The following is a 22721-nucleotide window of genomic DNA, read 5'->3' on the forward strand; positions in this document are numbered from 1 at the left end:
TCGATTATTTTTTGATAATTGAGTATCTCAATTTTCAGATGTCAAATGGAATACTCAGAAGTTAATGGCGCACTAGTTGAAATTGAATACATATTCACGTACATACACATATGTATATGTATATGTCTATGTATATGTGTATAGTATTTGATTCGTAGCTCTTGAGGGTTTTTCAGAGCTCATTGATGAGTAATTTAATTTGTCGTTTATTCGAAAAGCACTTGTTTATTTTATGAGATACTCCAAAATATATACTTGACTTCAAGTTCTTTATTTGCGCAAATTATGTGCACTCACCTATTGAGAGTAACGAGGGGCTACGTCATGCCGTGTCCTACGATTGCTGATTGTCTCTATTGATGTGATTTGATTTTGTTGTAGACACATACTATGTATATAAACTGTACATCATACAGACATATAACAATTGACATGACCCACTACATGCAATTTTGTCTCCAGCGAATTTTGTCATGTCGGGTTGGATTGCGACCACACACATCATCAGCTCTTGATGGCCATACAATAAAGTAAATTCGCTTGGTAACCGGGAAATTATATTAGTGCCATATTACATTGTATGTCGTATACCCGCTTTCCACAATATGCACCCACCGAAGCTTATCGGTTTGCCGGGCATTTCCAAAGTCCGAGCGGCCAACGAACGTATGTGAGTATTATGATATTATTATTGCAGGTAGTACTACTATTTGTATAATCATTAATGGATTACGATCCCAATCGGTCGCTGTAGACGTAAACGGTAGCTAAAAGCCCTAATAAAGGCGTATTTATGGGCTGCTTAATGTTTTAACATTTTTACTAGCGCCTGGCCGCTGTTGGAATCTGAATTGAATAACGCTCCTTCGATTCTGACCAATATCGTGACAGAAAATGATGTAATATTGCAATGTATGTAACAATTATACTGACAAAAATCAAATTTTATATTTGTTTTTGAAGGCATCAAGTCAAGTTGCGAATCTATGGCCGCTGGCGTAGTCCGATCTTAAATACCAACTTGCAAACAAAATATTTTTAATCTTTTTTTTTGCATTGAATACGCTTTTTGTTTTCAGTTTTTAAATTTTATTTTTTTTTGTTTATAATACAATTACATTTGTTGAATTTTGTGTGTGTGTGTGCTTCTGTGTGTGTGTGTTTTAACATGTATGAACTCATTACGCTCTATAAATTCAAAGAGTTTGTTTTTTTTTTATTGATTAATGCACTATAAAAAAAATTGATTATTGGGATTTTAATAATTATATTTTTTTACAGATACGACTACGCATTTATATATATAAAGATATATATATGTATATCTATATATATATATATATTTTGTATAAAAAGTGTGATTCTGCCTAAAAATTGAACACTAAATTTTAACCTGTCAAAAATATTTACATCATTACGCTTTATTATTATTATTTAAATATTAGCATTGTTAATATGAATTTCTTGTATTTATTTCATTATGTACAAGCCGAAATTATATTTTTTTTTTATATTTGTATTAATATTTTATTTAGTTAAACGCTAACAAAAAAAAAAACTTGGTTCTACGCCTAAAAATTAATAAGTATTATTGACTTTTGTGCAAAAAAAAAAATCTTATGTCTAAATAGCCCGCAGCTTTTGAGCTGCAGGAAAAAAAAAGTATTATTATTTATAGCAGTTTTTATTACACGAATGATATTTGCTGCAGTTTGTTGCACATGCAACAACACTTCAAATTATTAATGCTGCAGCGCTTGGCGAAGAATTCTTCAAGTTGAGCACTTGGCTTGGCCATGCCACAAGCTCCCGTTCTGTGTATGTTTTATATGTTTTTGATTAGATGACGGGCTCTGGGGGATGAGGGATGAGGGAAAAAGGGGCAGGAGCGGAGCGGAGCAGAGAAGAGAGATGTGTCTCATATTTGCTTGTTGTCTGTCGAACCATTGTTATCAATTATTGCACAAAATTTGTTTTGTTTGTTCGAATTGCCAACCGAATTGTGCCACAAGCCGTGGCAGAGTCACATTATTGTCCAGTATTCGAGTTAGCAGTCATTTGGCCGCTCCCACCACCCAGTGCGGCCAACTCGAACCTAGGCAGCTAGCAATATTAGGACCACCAAGGGGCGCGCTGCGCATGCGGATGGGCATGAGCGTGGGCATGGACATGGAGGCCAGCGGCAGCGGCTGCCGCCGCATGCTGATAGGCAGCGGCGCCGTTGAGTGCCACCAGATGATGGGCGGCGGCGGCATTCTGCATGGCGGTGGCAGTGCTCACACAATCCTGCGTCAGCTTGGGCCCATCGCCCAGACATGGCTTGCCATTGCGCACCAGGACGGGCACAGCAACGCGGCGGGGCGAGGGCAACGCCGATGGATGATGCGGATGGGTGCCATGGCCATGCAGCAGGCCGGAATGCTCGTAGCCCTTCTCGTTCTGGGCACGCTTGGTCTTGTAGCGATGATTCTGGAACCAGATCTTCACCTGCGTCGGCGTCAGCCTTATCAGGCTGGCCAAATGCTCTCGCTCCGGTGCACTGAGATAGCGCTGCTGCCGGAAGCGTCGCTCCAACTCGTACGTTTGCGCCTTGGTGAAGAGGACGCGTCGCTTGCGCTTCTTGTTGGGCATGCCGTCGGCGTTGACGCCGCCGCCGCCGCTGCCGTCCGCATCGTCCACATCATCGATGTCCTCCTCGATGCCGTCCTCGTTCAAGCTGTCGTCGTGAGCGCTGCCGCTGCCTGCGCCAGCATCGTGCTTCAAACTATTGTTATTGTTATTATTGTTGTTATTGTTGTTGTTGTTGTTATTATTGTTGTTGTGCAACGCATGCGCCGCCGAGCTGCCGCCGGCTGTGGCGCTACCATGCAACGTGTGCAACGCATCACCAACAGAAAGCGCATCGCTATCCGCCGAGCGGCTGTAGCTCTTATAGTCGCCGGAGAGGGCTGGCGACGTTTGGCAATTGGAGCCGATGTATGTGTAGGAGACCTCCGAAGTCACTGGCGAGGTGCTGTCCGGACTGGCCGGCTGTTGAGTGCCTGCACAAGAGATTACAAGTAAGCAAATGGTTAGCCAAGTTGCATAATATACAATTAAATGAGTCTTAAATCAAATAATAAATAATAATAAAAATTTGAAAGTAAGAATGCTTCTAAGAAAGATCTCTAACCAGGAGATGCCCAAGTCCTCGCGTATAACAAGGCTTTTGGCTTTTATCGCTATCGATTTCTACCGTTATTAAATGGGCAAACTTCAGCTACGTGAACTTATCTTTCAACATTGAAGTGGATAGGAGATGCACTGAACCCAAGTCCCCACCTACAATAAGTCGTATACGTCTTTTGTTTCATTCGCATCAGTAATCGATTTTTATCGATATTCGATCAACTTGATCTGCCTATGTTATACAAGAACTTATATTCCAAATTTTTCGTCTTTGAGCTCGGAGAACTCATGCAGACCGACACGACATGATCGACAGAGCTGTTGATGCTGATCAAGAATACATAATATATAACTTAATAATATCCTTAATCGTACCTATAATTTATTTTTAAAAAATACTTTAAACTATATTGTACCCTCGAAATTCGTATAACTAGATCTGTGTTCATCATTTTTGTTGCTCAGTGTCGATCCAATTTGTTAACAATTTCGATAAAATTAATGCGCACGCACACAAACAAAGAAACACACACATATATAGACACCCCAAATCAGCATGAGCAGGCAGAAATTGGCAGCGGTGCTAAATGAGAAGTCAGTGGGTAAACACAGCACAACCGCCAACAACTCGCTCAATTGGATTATGCTGCAGAATAGCATGCTGATCGGGGTGGCCAGATGCCAGAGAGAGCGAGAGCTACCCTCAAACCATAACGCACCGCATAGCACCGCACCGAACTGAACCGAACCGCAACCCAACTAATAACGTCAATTAGAGGGCCAGGCCATTGACTAGGCTCGATTGATCGGGTGCTACCTGGCTGCCATGTCCTGCGGGGCAACCCTGCGGAGTTACACCTTTTGGGCAATTGCTCGTCTGCCTTCTGACCTTCGAAGTGTTGCCTTTTGCCGTGTGCTTGTGTGTGTGTGTGCGATCTTTTTTGCTCCTGTCATTGTTTGCTGTGTTGAGCGAGCAAGAGAGTGTGAGTGAGAGAGAGTGTGTACATCAGCAATGCTAATGAAAATACATTAAGGTTGGAACTGGGCAATGCAAAAACTGGGAGACAAAGGGATGCATCACAAAAGCCAAACCTCAAACAGAGCTGCCTTCTAATGGCCGCCCTGCCCTGACTTTTAGCTGTCCCTCTGCCTGCATCCGGCTCCCTTGCTGAAGTCTCTTCCGTTTTGCCGCAAATTCTTTTTCTCTTCTCATTTTGCCATCCAGCACACGCCCACTTTATGATATAGGTATACCGGCCACGTTGATTTATCGCCCCTGGGCGTTTATCCTGCTCTTTTTTTTTTTGGGTGTGATCTATGTATGTGATTGTTTCGTCGTTGTCGTTGTCGTTGTACATTCAAAGAGCAAAACCTGGCTTTAATGACCACCCAAGGCAATGCTGTACACATTCCGTGACAATTGACTAAACAAAACTTAGATCCAACACCCCAGACACTGTCAAGCCAGAGCCGAGTAACCCCATCCTTAGTTCTAGTCCCCGTCCCAGTCCAAGTCCAGTGCTTTACTTTTAGAAACGTCCTCACCATGACAACTCAACAAATTAATAACTTAATATAATCAAAACGACTCGACTTACAGCTGTGAAATTTCCCAAAAAAAAAGAGAAAGAAAATAATAATAATATAAACGGCAAACAGGCAACAATTATAATTTGTAGCTGAGCACCATATCAACATAGAGACAAAAACAAAAAAAAAAAAAAAGAAATGTAATAATAAAATAAAGGAAAGGCCGTGCAAAAGCGAAAAAAGGACGAAACGGAAGTGCGTGCCATAAATTTCCAGGCTTATATGTGAAATGAATGACTGAAAAATGTTGTGTCCGCGACAACAATAAGGGTTCCCCCCAACGAAAGCAAAAAAAAAAAAACGAAAAAAAAAACAACAGAACAAAAAATCGAAAATAAAAAAAAAAGAAATAACAAAATTAATCCTCAAGTGTGAAGCGCATACAAACTATTAGTCAAGATTATGTTAGGCCGCAGTTTCTAGGGTATGTACTCGTGAGCCACATGCCCAAATGGGGTGGTTCAACGCACGGCCACTTCGCGTTTCAAGCACCTGAATCGACACATATCGCTTCTAATATAACAGTACCAAAGCCAAACTGGGCGTGGCATGCCCACAGCCACAGCGAAGGGTTTGCCCTCATCGAGCCCTCATCGAGGAAACGGTTCGCAGTTGCAAGCAACTACATATATAATGTGTTGCAGTGCCACTGAAGTCGCTCGTCGATATGCAAACACAGCTGCCTTTTGTGAGGCAATTATTGAACAATATTATTAGGTTCGCTCTTCAGTTGCCGGTTCATTTCCCCCCCTCTTGCTGCACTTCCTCTTCTTCTCTCTGATTAACCTTTAGAGTAACTAAAATTCTACTAAGCTGTTTTTTTTTGTGTGTGATTACGTTCATCAGAATTGTGTGTCAACTTAAACGGATTTCATGTTTTAATATTATTAAATATTATTTAATTTGAAAGAGTTCCCTGTACTTACTTCAAATATATATAATTTAAAAAATCCAAAGATTCAATTTAGTAAATCATCTAATTGTCTGATTATCTAAAAAGCCGACTTCGTTTTGTAAACTCTTAAGAACTATTGGATATACAGTGGGCCCATGAGGAGACACTTACCATATAGTTCGTTCTCTTTGATCCACGCAGTGCGACCCGAGTGGGAGAGCATTGTCTGGGCCATGTGATGGTAGGAGGACATCTCATCGCCGAAGGTGCCCGGAAAGTTCTTTGGCAGATATTGGCCGGCGGCAACAGCAGCGGCGGCTGCTGCATTGTGACTGGCCAGCAGATGGGCAGCGGCCTGCGCTGAGGCAGCATGGGCATGGGTGCCCATGTGGGGCATGGGTGGCTGAGCGCCGCCAGCGCTCTGATGGTGCGGCAGGGGAAGTGGCGCCACTGGCTGCTGATGGTGCGGATGCTGATGTAGATGCGGATGGTGATGCTGCTGTTGCTGCTGGTGCGGCTGTTGCTGCTGCTGCTGCTGCTGCTGTTGATGCTGCGGATGGTGGTGCTGCTGGGGATGGAGGTGAGAGGCCTGAGCATTATGCTCCGTAGTCTGATGATCACCTTGTGCCGCTGGCGTCACATGATCCACATCTGCGCTACTGGGTGGCGGCAGCACTGAACTGGGTGTGGGCGACAGGGCCGTTGGTGTCGGATGACCGTGCCCATTGCTGGACTCCGCCCCCAGCTCCGCGCTATGGCTGTGCGTGTGATGAGCTGCTGCTGCTGCCGCCGCTGCACTCTTCAATTCCGAGCCGTCCAAGTTGAGGATGTCGGATATATGAAAGCCGGAGCGCTGCGAAGACGGCACCTTGGCATCAAAGAGGCTGCAAGCAAAGACAAAAGCACAGTTTTAATTGTCGATTCATTTGGTTGCCTCGGCAGCCGCACTTGCTGCATTCTACATTCTATATTCTACATCCTATATCCGACATCCGACATCCGGTCGAAAGTGTCATGAATGGAATGGCCGGAAAGTATCACAATGGACAATGCACATTTGTTGGGTCGTCTAACGACGTTACAAATATCTACCTGTATGCCGGTCTGTCTGTCTGTCTGTCTGTCTATCTGTCCAGAAGCAGGTAACAAACACTGACACTGACTTTGACAAGCAAAAATTGCACTGTCGCTCGACAAGTCGGGCCAAGATTTTTCACACTTGCTTGGAATTAACTTTGATTAAGTGCATCCAAATCGCTGGATTATTGACACCTACACCAAGATAAGGAGGCAAAGAGAGAGAGAGAGACCCAGTTTCAGTTGCAGTTGCATTCTTAGTCGTAGCTTGTGAGCCGCAGTGGCTAAGCTGTGGCTAATACAAATTTGATTTTCCACTAATACCATCAACAATTAAACGCAAATCCGATTTTGGTGCATCGCACGCTGACAGCTGACCACTACCTGGTTGGGATGCTCGTCTTCGTTTTGGCCAGGCTAGCACTAGCAGTAAACGTTAAGCATTTTTCAGCCACATGTTGGCGCAAGTAAAAAGCGTTCTTGCTTCCGGTTTTTCCATGCTGAATTTTCCCAAATGTGCGCGCGAAATTCCCACGCGCTCAGGTCCACATCAGGACGCGGGGCATTCCCCGCATATCTGAGCGGAATTCCCTTTGCACTCGTCCAACCTTCGGCGCAGACAGTGTGTCGCCGTTTTGCGTCTTGTGTTGTTGTTGCTGGTGCTGGTTCTGTCGCGTCTCGTGTCTGCTGCACACATGTTGCCAGGTTGGGGTTTCCCATGCCACTCACCTATGGGAATTTCTAAGCCAAACAGGCCAAACTGATCACTTGAGCTATGATCGCCAATGCGAGGACTGTGAAAATACACAACAGGGAGTGCAGGAGTGTCGGAGTGCAGTAGTACGTTGAGCACATTTGAACCTGCACCAGCCCAGCCTAGATCTGTAGATCAGCTCGGGGGGAATTACGTGGTCACAACTGCCACGATTTGGGCAATTTACTTGGTGGGCTCTGCTCGTGGCAAGTGCCTTTAAAATGTAGATTGCTTGATTGGATTGCCGGCTCAGTTTGTTATCTCGTTACTTGCAGCTGGATTAGACAGCAAAGTAAATTAGCTGATCGGGGCCTAAAATAACAGATACATATGAGACAACCCAACCAAATAGACTGGCGTGCTTTGGAGTGCCTCTTGAGAGTTCTGTAATCTCAAAATTGGCACACATATCAAGAGTAATTTATTGACGTTGATTGAGCTTAAATCACTTCGACTTAGAAAATCATGCGAAAATAAAAATCGCTCAAAAATCAGCAGGTTTTTGTTGTTTCTCGAAAGAGTTTCTTAACTTTTGAAATATAAATTATATACAACAAAAATATACCCATTAATCAAACGAAGAAATGCAAAAAGCATTTTCTCTAAAATATCTATAGAAATTATTTATAATGCAGTTAGAGAATCAAGTGTTTTAAATAATGCTCCAATGTTTGAACAGGTTCCCAAAAGCTAAACTCTTCAAAACTTTAAGATTATAAGTATTGAAAGAATTTAGATTGCTAACTGTTAACGATGGCGAAGAGGAAAATTACAAGTTAAGGATTGAAAAGCGTGGGAAAATCCTTAAAACTGCAACAGTCGCAGCCATAAAACGATTTACAAAGTGCGATTCGAGATCAAAGAAAGAGTTGTAGACAAGAGGCCAAAAGAGAGAGTCAGAGAGAGATGGGGATGATAAGCGGTCTGTGGTTGAGTGGGTGGTGTTGTAATTAGATCGCTTACCCGGGCAAAGCGTTGCGCAGAGCCGCCGGATAAAAGGCAGCCGGGAGCAGCGCATGGCTCCAAGGTGGCAGCAATATGGGTGACCAGGGCAGGAAGGGTGCTGCTGCAGCAGCCGCCACAGCCGCCGATGTCGGCACCATTAAGCTGCTCATGCTGTGCAGGCCGGGAAAGCCACTGAATGCCGCCGCTCCTGTCGGGATGCGCAATTGCTCCGCGGCCGAGAAGTTGGCGCCATGGCTGGGCGTTGTTGTCGGCACCGTTGTGCTCGCCGTGCTGATGATCTTCGATGCACGCGGCTGATCCAACGATGGCGTCGATGTTCGCAACGGCCGCTTGGGCGTTGTGGGTGTGCCCAAGCTAACCGTTGCCGCACTCTGTGGCGAGGCGGGCAGGCTGCCGGCGCTGCCCAAGCCGCTGCTATTCCCGCTGCTGTTGCCACCAGCACTGCTGTTGTTTGTCGTATCCCTTTCCCGTTCCCGTTCTCGATCCTGTTCCTGTTCCCTATCCCGATCCCGCTCACGCGACGCGCGCTCCTTGTGCTTGGCTGGCGTGCGCTCCAGCGCCGCCTGGCTGTGCGTGGTGGTGGTCATGTCCGTGGCCGTTGTGGGCGTCGTTGGGGGCACTGGTATTGGTATTGGTATTGCAATTGGTATTGCGATTACGCTACTTGCTGCCGCTGCCGCTTCCGGTGCCGTTGCCGTTGCCGATGTTGGCGTCGCGCTTTCGCCCGATTTGCGTCGCTGCTGCGCGGGCGGCGGCGTTGGCGACGGCGTACCTTTGCGTTTCTCCGCCACTTTGCGGCCGTTCAATTAATAAGTGTCACACGTGCAAAAAAAAAATAAACACAACACAACACAACAAATACACAAACAGAAATCCGAATAATATTATTATTTTGCAACACTGTTCCGCGCTGCACTACCACAATGACAACTGGTCATTAACACTGGTCGCTTAAAGTTTGGATTCGAGTTTTGATTTTGATTTTGATTTGAATTTTGATGTAGTTAGTTGGTTAGATTCACATTCAGAGCTGCTGAGATTGTGATTTTATCTGAATGTCAACTCGTGCTCGTCGGGTTGCGTTGTCAGCCGCACTCTAAACATTCCAAACTGAAGTGTCATCAACAACTAACGAGACATCAAGAACTCGACACGAGTCCAAGCAGCCAACGGCGCAAAAGTACCAAAAACTACTTTGCACACACACACACACACACACACACACACACACACACACACACACATGCATGCATATATGTAAGTATTGTATATGGCGCATCCATCCACCATTGGGTATATAGTCTCACACTCACACACACACACACAGACATACACATGGAGAGTCTCTCTGGCTGTTGTTTAGTCGCGGCGCGCTCGTCGCATTTTCACTAAGTGGCTTCTCATGTCCTTTTCAACAAGGATACTACAACGACGATGACGACGACGGCAGCAGCAGCAGCAGCAGCAGCAGCAACTATGTGAGTGGCTCATTCAACCACCAGCAGCAGCAGCAGCAGCAACAACAACCACCACCATTTGTTGTGCCTCGCGGATCCTTGCGCTGAACAAGGCCAGCCTAGGTTTGTGTGTTAGCTTGCCATCTCGCTTGCACCCGCTAACAGCGACTCAGCCCAGCTCGACGAGTGTCCACTTGAGCCGCCTCTCTATGCCCTCGCTGTGCATGTGTGTGTCTGTGTGTGTATCTGAGTGTGCCTGTGTGTATCTGTGTGTGTGTGCAGAGACGAGAGCTGCCATTGTGCCGCTCGAGTATCGGGCCTGTGTGTAGTTAGAGGCGGTCAGGCAGCCAGCCAGCCAGTCAGACAAGCCGCTGCATCTCCGAACAGTCAGTCCGACATTTGTCTGCTGCTCTGGACCTCTTTCATTCATGGACACGGCGCTCAACTGGACTGACTGACAGCCTGGCTGCCCGGCTCGACTCTTGCCCGGTCCAGCACTTGATGTTGTCAACAATTGCCGTTTCATTATATTGTATTTATCATTATCATCTCTCCAGTGAGCAAGCAGCTCTCGCTGCCTGTTGGCTACTTATGTAAGCGTTTGCATGAGCCATCAAATGTCTTCAAGGTTGCGGGGATCCATTTATCCGGGACTCACTGTATTACGGTGCATTACTCCGTGCAAAGTGTGTTCCTCATAAGCTTCGCTTTGGGGCCTATTAACTCTTGGATATCTTTAATAATGGATTTATCGCGTACACAGGTCTCTTACTCCACTCCATTTATTTATTCAAATAATATATTAAATTATTCACATTAACCAGCATTTAGATTGCGATTTATTTATTTGTTTATTGTTGATTATTTTAGTTTATTATTTGGCATTCCTTATTTTCCTTATATACTTTATTTTCTTATATGTTAAACATGTTAAGTAATATGTTAAAGACGATTTAAAAAAAATCGATAAACAAATATTCCGAACATATATATTGTTCGTCAGATAGGAATTTAAGGATTGGTTTTAAATGGGAGAAAAGAGATCTTATGTTATGTTTCAAAAAGAATAGGCTCTTAATGTTAACATCAGTTAGGAGATTAATAAATCCTTGAAGTGGATAGTAAAAGTGTTAAAAGGAGTTGTAACAATTGATATTTGCATGATGTCAAATATTCCAAGTCAGTGTTTATACCCGATGCGATATTCAATAAGCCTAGTTTGATATATGACATTTACTAGACCAACATTCTCAGATAAACAATTTCAAAGACTCGACTTAAGTTCGCTTTTATTTTAATAAAATCTTTATTTAAGAGCCTAGTAAGTATTTGTAAAAAGTTGTCTATAAAAACCTGTACAGGAATGCAATTGACGAACTATTCATAGAATTGAATAGTGTAATTATTTTTAAGTTAGTTTGCTTTTTTTTGTATTAAATTAAATATGTTACACAATAATATTCCTAGCTACTGAGACCTTATGTTCATAACATCCAGTGGCTTAATTAATAAAACTAAATTTGCTTGACTACAAAAGTGTTTCATATTTTCGACTAGAAAAACCATTTTACTTTCTTTGATTTTCGGTTGCAAATGGCAAGCTTTCAAACTGACACAATTCTTTTATTAAAAAACATATGCACAAAATGTGAATGTGAATAATTTGAATATTTACCATGAAGTGTAGGTATCTTAAATTTTGTTCAAGTTGAGAATGAACTCGTCGAACTGGTTGTTTCTGGTTGTCGTGCGGACTTGCCAAGCACTTGAGGGCACATTTGATATTCGGCTTCATGAGCAAAGCCATGATTAGCTCAGATCCTGCACAAAAACTTTTTATAAATGCATGTGTACCGAAGCATGTACCTATATGGCTGTATGGCAGTATGTTTAGGCGAGTATATAGCCCACATCTATGTACATATGTGTGAAGTTGGCCATTGTATAATGTTACAGAGCACACCCAATTCTGTAAGGGGTTATGTGAAACAGCAGGCATTGGAACAAGGGGGCTATGCTATAAGGAACATAATCAAAACGACCATTAGCTAACTTGAACAATGCCAAGAGGACGCGTGCGGGCCAAAAAGTTTTAGCAATTGAAAAAATAATATGGCAGACATGGCGTGCTAGAGCTCCCATTCTATATATATATATATATATATATATGTATATTGGGGGGTTGGGAAGTGTTCCTTTACATAACAAGCATATATATAGATATATATGTATATATATATTTATGTAATATATATGTGCCACATGAGAGGCCACTGGCACTCTATTGACGCTCATGGCTCGGATTACAAATGGAAATGGGGAAAACACGCGCACACCTCATCTAAAACACACACTGATAAACACGCCTGGGGAAATTACGTGTAATGCCGTCGGCGGCGTCGCTGTTGCTGTTGCTGCTGTTGCTGTTGCTGCTGCTGCTGCTGCTGGTGTGCACTGTAAAAGTGGGCGCGACGCTGCGTTGCCGCTGGCCAATCAAAGAGCGGCGCGAGCGAGATAGCTAGCCGTGCATGGCGCACTTGCGCGCTGCTCTTGGGAAATTTCCCAAATTGCCTTGCACAAGGATAACAGTGCAAGGGAAATTTGTTCAGCAGCAGCAGCAGCAGCAGCAGCACGCCCATTTTGAGCACAGCTCTTTCTAAATGCGAGTACATAGAACCCTGTGTGCGTATGTAGAGTAAGATTTGTGTGTGTGTGTGTGTGTGTGTGTGTGTGTGATAGCCATTGTTATGCGCTTAATGATGATGTTGTATTTAACAATAGCAGCAACAACAACAACAACAACAGGAGGCGAACAAACCAAAGTAAAAGCCTTTCAACTCTGGCAGCGAAGCCGCTGCGACGCGTCGTTGTTGGTGTTGTAGTTTTAGCTTCCGCAGGAAGTTTAAGTAGCCAGTCAGCGGCAACAACAACAACAACAACAACAACAACAAGAAAGACAACAAGAAAAACAACAACAACAACAACAACATCAACGCCAACAATAACAATAACATCATGAATGAGTCTCTTACTTTGGCTCATGTACATATTTTGTATCTTGTATTCGTATTTGAATTTGAATTTGGATTTGAATTTGATTTTGTATCTGTATTGTGGCATTCAAATTACATACAAATTCAATTGAATTTCGCGCATAAAACTCGTTTTGTTGCAGTTCCACTGCAGTTTCAACTCTGTTCAGTTGCGTTCATTTCACTTCCCTTCACTTCACCTATCTATTTATTTATTTATTTTTTCCCAACACTTCAAACTACTTTAACTGGTTGTTGTTGTTGTTATTGTTTTTGCTCTTCTTGTTAGTATTATTGCTGATGTTTTGGTTGGCTCTTGCCTATTTGTGTCTTTATTTAGGGTTAAGTAGCTCAATTGAATAGCCTCATGTTTTCGTTGTCCCTTTTTTATTTTGTTAGCCAAAGGATTTCTGATCTTTGATTTACATAAGTAGATCATAATTGTTCGAAAACGAGCTCAGTTTGCTAGCAGTAAATTCGCCAATACTAAAAGAGGTGCCTTCTGATGATTAACAGACTTAATATAAATCACGAGAATAATTTTAATTTACCAATTATAATATTAGATTGATTAGAAATAAAAATTAAATTGTGAAACTTTAACAGATCTGCCAAATATCTTCAAAATGTTTGAGTTGCCAATGCTTTCGGCCAAATATTCTTAAGCCAATTCTTCACATTTTCGATCATTTGTGGGCAACTTAATCTTGTAATTTAAAATAAATTGAGTCAAAAAAATACAAGAACATTGCTTACTTAAGTTAAACAGGTTGCGCTGTTGACATAATTTAACAAATAGTCTGAAGGCTCATGCAAGTTGTTTCTTCTTTTTCCAATTGATTATTTGTAATCTTCTGGTAAATTGTTAAATAAATCAAAGCACTGTGTGAGGGTGACAATGGGTGTGAGGAAATTGCGTGTTCTTCTGCTAAGTACATACTTTGCTAATCTAGATCTAATTACCAATATCTTCTAGTGCGCTTTGATTTATACTTTGGAAGTGCCAATCATTTTACCATGACACATGACAATTTCTATGTTGTGTTTTGTTGCTGTTGCCATTGCTCAATGTCTTAACGGAAACTAGACTTTCAAAATAATTTTTAAAAAATCAAGATCTGTGAGAAATAACACAACAAAACTATTACAATCGCCATTAAATTACTAATTTATGTTAGTTTTTGGTGACTTAAATTAAATTATATTTACAGGCCTCCGGTTTGCAGTTAGCTGGCCTCCGGTTTGCAGTTAGCTGTTAGCAGTTTGCAGCTGCCCCACGAACAACTCGTTTCTCGATTGCCAACTCAAACTGAAGTGTGACAATGCGTAGCCCACTCAAACATGCCGTATCCTAGAGATACAATTAACAACAATAACTCGACATGGTGACTGCTAATGTTGTTGCCGATGCAGCGGATCGACATCGGCAACGGCATACAAATGCAATCGCAATAAAATATGTTCACTGTCAGAATGCTGGGCAGGCAAAAACCGCGCGACAGTTTTTCGACATTCGTTGTTCGGCATTTAGGGGCGGGCGGGCTAACAACCCCAATTAAACGCTTCGTTGGCATCAATATGCGGCGGCTGCTGCTGCTGCATCAGCATCATATATATCTATATATATATATATATATGTACATAATGCAGTTAGCTGGCTAAATAGATGTAGCAGGGGTCATGGCGTGCCTGTGACCGAAGAGTTGTTTTTTTTTTGTGTTTTTTTTTTTTTGCAAAAGGTGTTTGCTTAGCTGCAGAGCATGCTAACAACTAGATACTTTGCAGCCATGACAGCAGAGTGGCATGCTATGCACACCTTTACACACACACTCACACACACACACACACACAGATACACACTCGCAGTGGCACTCAGTCTCGATGAGCGCAGCCATTCATTCAATGCTCGTTTATAACATATCAGCAGCAGCAGCAGAAGCAGCAGCAGCTCGTCTCATCCATTGTCATCCATTTTAATTTACCTTCCGGTTTTCCTTTCATTTCGTTCTGTCTCTCTTCTTCTTCTTCTTCTTTTTCTCTTTTTTTTGTACCCTCCACTTCGGCTTTGACTCGGACTCAGCTCGTGTTGTCAATTGACGGCCATGACAATTTGGGTTCCAGATTCGTTGCGCGGAAGTGATTTACCCAAAAACTGACTTTGTTCCAAGGAGTTTCGAATGGACGGAAGTGCCTCATTCAGCGCTCACCTTTTTTGCGCAATCTAGTTGGTATAACCGAACTCGGCCCATTTGATATTGATTGATCTTGGGTTTGTTTAACAAGCCCCGTTCCCTAACACGGTCAGTTGCTGGCGTGATCTTTGTCGCCAGCAGACCCTTTGTTGCATTTCATTCATATCTGGGGTATCTGTCGTAATTGCCAGTTTAGGATGGGCGTTGCTTTTGCTACTTTTCAGCTACTCATTCTTAAGGCTCTTGCTCTAATTTTCATGCTCTAACTGAGTAAATACAGCTGCACGACTCAATGTTCCCCCAGCATCTGGAAGATACTCCAACTCCCAAACTTCAAACGGATCTACAACTATTGATTTTCTTAAGAAAATTTCCTTGTAACTTACATACGTAATACAATTTATATACAATTAAATTTTTTTTTACTTCAATGATCAATCTTTAGTTAAATAAATTCAATTAATTGACGAGGGTTTTCTGTACCAATTACGTTTGCTAGTAAAAGTAGAAACAGTATTTGCAGTAGTATTTTTGGACAAATTTGTTGTTGTTATAAATGAAATTACCTCCAATATATATCCGACTTGTTGCAGTGATATCGATTACTTGATCTTGTAAGCATTCTTCGATTCAGTTGAACTAAATACAATTAAATCATTTAAATGCGATATCGAATTATGTTGATTTTACAAATTGCGCTCTTCCCTTTTATGGGGAATCCCTTCAGTTTTAATTAAATATATGTTTGTTGTTTGGCAAACGACATTAATCAGCTTAGGAGACTTTCACACAATTGTCATTATTGTAAGTAAAAAAAAAGAAAAAAGTTCCATTCGAAATGCAAAGCGATTTGATGCGTTCGGCTTACAGAATTTAGATAAATTACTTCCTACTTTCAGATTGCGCCCCTTCCGCACAGTGCACGGCTAATGCCATTTCATGGGTTTTATTGAAAGGACATACGAATCAGAATTGGAATCGGAATTGAAATCGGAATCGGAATCTGACTCTAAATTGAGAAGCGGATGTTGTGTACTCCAAGCAAGAGCCTCACTTCGATTTCGAGTCAATGGATCGCTAAACGATTGAAGGCAGGCAGCGTCACACAAAGGGCGGGACAACCTCATTGACTAATAAAAAAAAAGAATACAAAAAAAAAAGACAACAACAATAACAAGCTACATACTGTGTGCATTTGTATGTGTGTGTACAGCTACAGCTGCAAGAGCCAGCTATGAGCATCTAATTGTGAGTGCCACAGCCATAAAATAAACCCGAACTTGACAAATGGGTTTGTGCCGTGTGTCCCACTGTGCCAGTGCCAGTTGGGTCAGTCTGTCAGTTTGTCAGTCTGTCAGTTTGTCAGTTTGTCAGATTGCCAGTTAGCTGGTTAGCCAGTTTGTCAGTCATGCATATTGCTGGCCAACTTCCTCTGCGCACTTCCTACTTCCTTCACAGCTTGAAACATTCGCCAGACACACACATTTGCAATTTATTTCAAATGCCAAACAATTTCAATTGCAATATTTTTATGAATGGCACAGCGGCCCTTTTCACACACACACACGCACACTAACACACGCATTTACACACACCTTGCCCATTTTTGTGGTATTGTTTTTAGTTGTCTCTAGTTCTGTATCTGGGCAACCCTTGTGCGTTTAATTGCCGCGTTTTGTCAGTCTTTGATTTGTGAAACATTAGAGCACAACTCTCAACTGTGGGGTGAGAAGGGTATCTTTTTTTGTGGGGCGATTGCTCCCCAGTTGCATGTTGGAGCGCCCGTGACACTTCAGCCAATCACATGCTTCATTATAGGCCCATCAAATCGAAAATGAAAACTGGGTAGAGCTGGCGACCTCCGATGTATGTCTGAGTTGCTAGTAGATGCAAATTTCATTGTGTTATTTTCACATTCGCATGGCGCATGCGATGTTGCCGATTCTGGAAACTGACTGACTGACTGGCGGACGGGCTGACTGGCTGCCTGACGAACGGGCATTAAATGTCACAAAGTCACGCGTCGCGTCGCGTCGTGTCGAGTCAACTCGAAAGCTGTGCAACATTTTGGTAAATGTATCAATTTCTGATTTGTCGCAAACTGTCGCCGTTTGAGACCAACTTACTGCCAACATTTTTTTACTTTGACTCGCCCCTATCTTCCCCAGCGACCCCCAACCACCCACAATGACATGTGGCACAGACAACAACAGAACGGTAACAACAATGACAGACAGCTCCGGCAAGTGGACGCTTTGACGAAAGAAACAGAAACAGAAACTAAAAAAAAAAAACATAAAGGAAGAAATAGCACTGAAATAAAATGGTTCGCGGGTGACAGTTCAGGCAACAACAAAGAGTTGGCTAAAAGCTAGCGCGACCAGGGCTGTCGAGTGCATCCAACTGATATCAGTGTGTGTCTTTATTATTAAATCCAAATTGCGCGCTGTTTCACAACTCTTATCTTAGGCTAAATCATCACAAAAAGTTTGTCTTAAGTGCATTAGTTTTGCACGCTTTTTTTTGTAACTCTCGACAACTCTGCGCTGTTTGCCAAAAAATAATCAAATATGCAGCAAAGAAGCGCGACTTAACGTTAATATTTACCGCCAAAAGATAAATGAAAAAGACAAAAAAATAAAGGAACACAAATTATCCCGCGTAAGGGGCGTATTAAACGCATCGAAAACATGCAACATGCCACACTTGCGTACCCTACAATCCAAACGGGTTTGCTTTTTTATTTTACCACATTTACATTAACAGAAATGGTTATAATAAATGTATACATTAAATATGATATGCTGTCATTTACTCACTTTCAGACTCTGAAATACCTTTTCCTCCTTCCTTAAGATGTATGCAAGTATTTCAGGAGTTTCTAGCCTTTATAATTTCTTAAATCATTAATCTCCAATAGAAAAGTAATTTAATATGTCAAATATTTCCAGAATGCTAGAATTGAAACATTTTTATAATACTGCCTAAAGATACTGCAATAGAATCCTGAAGAATTTCAAGCTGATTCGAATCGAAGCTATTGTTGGCCATGGTAATTTATTTGAAATGATTTGCGCTGATATGCGATTGATATTTAGAGCATTCAAAGTTCATGGCAGCCTGTCAGGCAACGTTTTAAATACTGGCTGACTATTCGTGTGTGTTTTGTTTACTTCCTGGCTCATCCGACGGCAACAACGACGACATCAACATGTGCACACATTCCCAGCCATTTGAAGCTTACGATTTTTTGAGTACGTTCAACTTGACTGGCTGCGTTTCCGAATTGCGTTTAGTAACGCTTCTCTTTGACTTTTTCCCTTTTTTTTTATTTTTTGTTATGGGTGTGCTTTTTTTTTTTCGTATTTTTGTTTTATTAATAAAAATAGTATCATCAAATAAAATTATGTTTTCGAACTTCATATTTCAGGGCGCCAGACAAGTGCATAGCGTGTCCTGTTCTACTCCAGAATACAAGTGCGCAGAATGCCAAAGGGGCAAAAAATAAAGGCTAACTGGTTTTGTATTTATTTATTTATTTTCTCTTTTTTTTCGGCTAGAGTTCGGATATATGTTTGACTGAGCAGTGTGAGAACTATTTGCATTAAGCAAACGCGATCTGCAAATTCTCTAAAGTGTTTAAATTTGCTTGTGTTTTGCTTGTGCAAGCAACAAACTTCAGTTAAGCAAACAATTTGTGGTTAAACATGAAATTAGCCTCAATACAAATATACAAATTATTTCATGTTACACACACAATGCAACAGTTGCTTAAAAGACACTTTCTTAATTAAGATTACCTTTGGATTTCAAGGTGGCACAATGGCACAAAATTGCGAAAGATCCTGCCGAACAACCTGTGTCCTGCCACAAAAAAATTGAGTGAAGAAAACTAAAATAAAAACATGCTAAATGCAACCTGTGGCTGGGGAAAATCCCAAATAAACTACCGACCAGGCTCAGCTTAACCAAAACATCAATGAAAGCGAAGTTGCAACACAACAACAACAACAGCAGCAACAACAACAACAAAAGGCGTAAAATAAAAATAGAATTGCTTTTATTTGGCAAACAGTATTATCCGAGATTAGCCGAGGGTTCGATGCAACGATTATGGGCAAACCCAATTAAAGTAAAATTTGTGAAACTCTCACCCATTCGCACTAGCTGTTGTTGGCTGCATGTGTGTGTGTGATTTTCCACACGATTTCACTAAACATGTGTTTTGGTTTTCAAATTGCAGCCGTAAAAACCCTGCCACGTCAGCCCGTCACCCCGACGCATCGTCGTGCCAAAAATGCAAAAGGTGACAAAGTGGAAATAATGCTCATTGTTAAGAGCAGCCCTCACTGCGGCTGAGACACCTTTTGCCATGGACTTATCACACATGCCCAACTAGCCAAGCCAGCCAAGCCAGCCAGCCAGCCAGTCAGCCGACCAGTCTATGCCAGTCTGTGGTCGCAGTCAGTCCTGGCCAGTAGCATTGAGTATTTCGATCGCTGCAATCGTCACAATGCCGTAACATTGGCTTAGCCCAACGACAATCACGGGGCTTAAGACGGACCGATATGCGATCTGTGCAGTTGAGTAGTAGACGACACTGGCCAGCAGCACAATTTCATTATGTTGTGCCAATCCATAGGAATTACGTGTGCCTCTACTCTCCTCCTCTCTCTCTCTCTCTCACTCTCTCTCTCTCTCTCTATGTCTCTCTGTCTTGGCTCTTTTTGAAAGATTTTCTTGTTTTCTTTACTGATTTAAAATCAAATTGTTTTTAATTGTCGCTACGATTTCTTAGAAATGTTTTGACAGTTTTCACAGTCTTTAGCTAAATGCTGCATGTATGAAATATTTTTTTTATTTATTTCTCTAATATATATTTATATATAGTTCTTTTCCATATCAATTATTTAAGATAGCTGTGGTAAATTCAAATGTGACAGTTTTAGCATTAAACAATCAGTTAATGTTGTCACTTAGCCTAGAATCGATCAATAGCTTGACAGGAATTGCATTACGATAGTTGATCGATTCAATTGGAATGAAGGGCCTGAAAAGGGGTCTCAAATGTATTGCCGTCGGCAGTTTTCTTTGGGTGAGCACTTATTGACCCTCGAGTCGTAGGACGTGGCTAATATTTTTATTATTATTACTATTATCCATTCATTACATGACGGGAGTTGAAATGGCGCTGAGCCAATTTGTTTAGGTACTCACTCGTAGACGTGTTGCTTGTATTCATAATCCGGCTGCATGCAATAATCCTGTTGATATACATTATTTGTATAATAGCTGCAATCCTCAAAGTAACCGCAATTCGGATTATAATTGCTCATAATTAAAACTGTTCACTCTGTTGCTGTTTGCGTGTTTTGCAAGTTGGCCAAAGGACCGAGAAAGCCAAAACAACAATCAACCGAAATAATTATGAAACAAAAAAAAACAACAAAAATAATATTTATATGTATGTTTGTATATGTTAAAATATATATGGGCTCGTTCTATATAAATATATTTATATATATTCTTGACACTTGACACTTGACACTTGGCACTGGACGGGTGAGTTGTGGGCGGTGGTTGCTCAGTTGCACATTGGATTCAATTAATTTGAAGTAAAAAGCAAGCTGCAATTATTTGCACGATTCGTTGTTGCTGGATCGATTTTTAATGCGCGATCGCTTTATAATTTGTGTACAAATATAATAACTAATAATAACAAATAACGAACAGCGAACAGCAATTAATTGGTCACGATTTAGGCCCGTCGCGGCCCGTCACAACTTCTTTGATTTATTATTGTATTTAATTCAAATACTAATTCATTTATGGCAATTGCTTTTATTGCCAATGCATGCAATTTGGGATTATTATTTCGTTCTGATGGCGGCTCTATGGGCTCCACTTAACGGTTAACGGTTGACGGTTGACGGTTAACGGTTGACGGTTAACGGTAGCGACGGTTATTCGCGGTGGGGCTCGTTACATTTTCCAAAGTGGTGTTGCCGGAGTGTTATTGGTTGTATCGAGCGGTGCGCGCGCCTTTGACTGTCGTTTGCGATTTCAGTAAGCCATAAAAATGCCATCGGCGATCAAGCAAGCGGCTGCGGTCCACATTTACGCACTCGCTGATATGGCGACCACGGTGACTAACTAGGCTAAAACAAGCCACCAAATGCATAGGCGCATGCGCTCTCATTTATCTCTCACTCTCTCTCTCTCTCTCGCTCGTTTTGCTTATCTCTGTATCTCACTCGTTCTCTTGCTCTCGCTCTCGCTCTCGCTCTCGGTCATGCGCTGCAGTCGCTTTGGCGATTACAACGATAAGCGAATTGTAATCAGCAATCAGCGATCAGCAATCGGCGATCAGCAATCGGCGATCAGCAAAGGGCAAGTAAATGAACGGAAATGCAACGATTTCGGCGATGCGTTTCGAGGCTCTGCGTCAAATGGAATCAACTGACACTGACAAACTGGGGGCCAGACACGTTGCCTGCGCCTCACTTGACGTTGATCCACAGACGAACCCAAATACACACACACACACACACATACACACAGACAGAAACAGACAGAGCTTGCAGAGAGCGCTGAAGTGGCGCAACGTTCGACACTTTAAATGCTACAACAATCACTTATTAAAGTCAAATAGGTATTAAACAAAAATGTAAAAAAAAAAGAAAACTGAGTTAAACAAATATAAATAAGGTACACAAGAACATCGACGACCAGCGCATGTCGATAATATATCACTGTGTGTGACTGCGTGTGTGTGTGTGTGTGGTGCAGATATCGCTGACTTGAATATATGAATACGAATTCGAATATACTCGTGCTTATGAATATGTGGACGCACTGTCACTGATACATATAGTATATATATATAGTATGGACACAGACACACGTTCAGCAGACACAGGCAAAGATACCAGCAACGATTGCTGTTGATTCCAAATCATGGTTTTTGCTTATATTTGTTCTTGTACCCTTTTTACCCATTGGCTGGTCTTCATTTGTAGTTGCAGCCGCCGCTGCTTTGTCACAGTGACATGAAAGTGTCCATTTATTAATTAATATCTTAATATATTAAATAATTTGTCCATAAATTATCATTTGATTGGCTTTATTTATTCAAATAGATCAATAACAACACATGTTTCATGGCAAAAAAATAATAATATTAAATAATATTATCGTAATTAAGTAATACTCCTATTAAAAAGTAAACAATCTTAAATATTTTTGATTGCAGTTGGTCTGCTATTTGTTTTTATTACTATACAGATTTACACATAGAAAAAAGTTAACTCACCTTATTATTCAGAAAGAATATGTTGTATTTTTATGTCAGGGTTTTTCTAAAAATAGTTGTTTATATTACTACTTTATAGAAACATTTTCTGTTATGAAGAAATATAAATTAAAAAACATTCAGAACATTTTTCCAGTTAGCAGGGCGATTTTCTGAGTGTATATACTATCTTATATTTAATCTTTTTGTATGGCTACATATACCACTGTAAGCGTAAAATCAATCCGTCAGTAGCCCTCCCCGTTGCCTGTACACGGTCAGATTTTCCCCAATGAAAA

General features: G+C 41.6%; 1 protein-coding gene across 2 annotated transcripts; it reads right to left on the minus strand.

Moving 5' to 3' along the window:
* Positions 1-1553: 1553 nt before the first annotated feature.
* Positions 1554-20568, minus strand: LOC6565936 (homeobox protein vnd). 2 transcript variants are annotated; one of them, XM_001992410.2, is made up of 3 exons: positions 8448-9447; positions 5825-6537; positions 1554-3041 (listed from the first exon to the last, which is right to left on the minus strand). In XM_001992410.2, exons 1-3 carry the CDS (start codon positions 9035-9037, stop codon positions 2113-2115), a joined length of 2232 nt encoding a protein of 743 aa, XP_001992446.1. In that variant the 5' UTR covers positions 9038-9447; the 3' UTR covers positions 1554-2112. The 2 variants fall into 2 exon arrangements, with proteins under 2 accessions (XP_001992446.1, XP_032594856.1); XM_032738965.2 differs by lacking the exon at positions 8448-9447 and adding an exon at positions 20349-20568 and having other exon boundaries at positions 1557-3041.
* Positions 20569-22721: the final 2153 nt, after the last annotated feature.

This window comes from Drosophila grimshawi, unplaced genomic scaffold, assembly GCF_018153295.1.
Source record: "Drosophila grimshawi isolate 15287-2541.00 unplaced genomic scaffold, ASM1815329v1 contig_848, whole genome shotgun sequence".
Lineage (NCBI taxonomy): Eukaryota > Metazoa > Arthropoda > Insecta > Diptera > Drosophilidae > Drosophila > Drosophila grimshawi.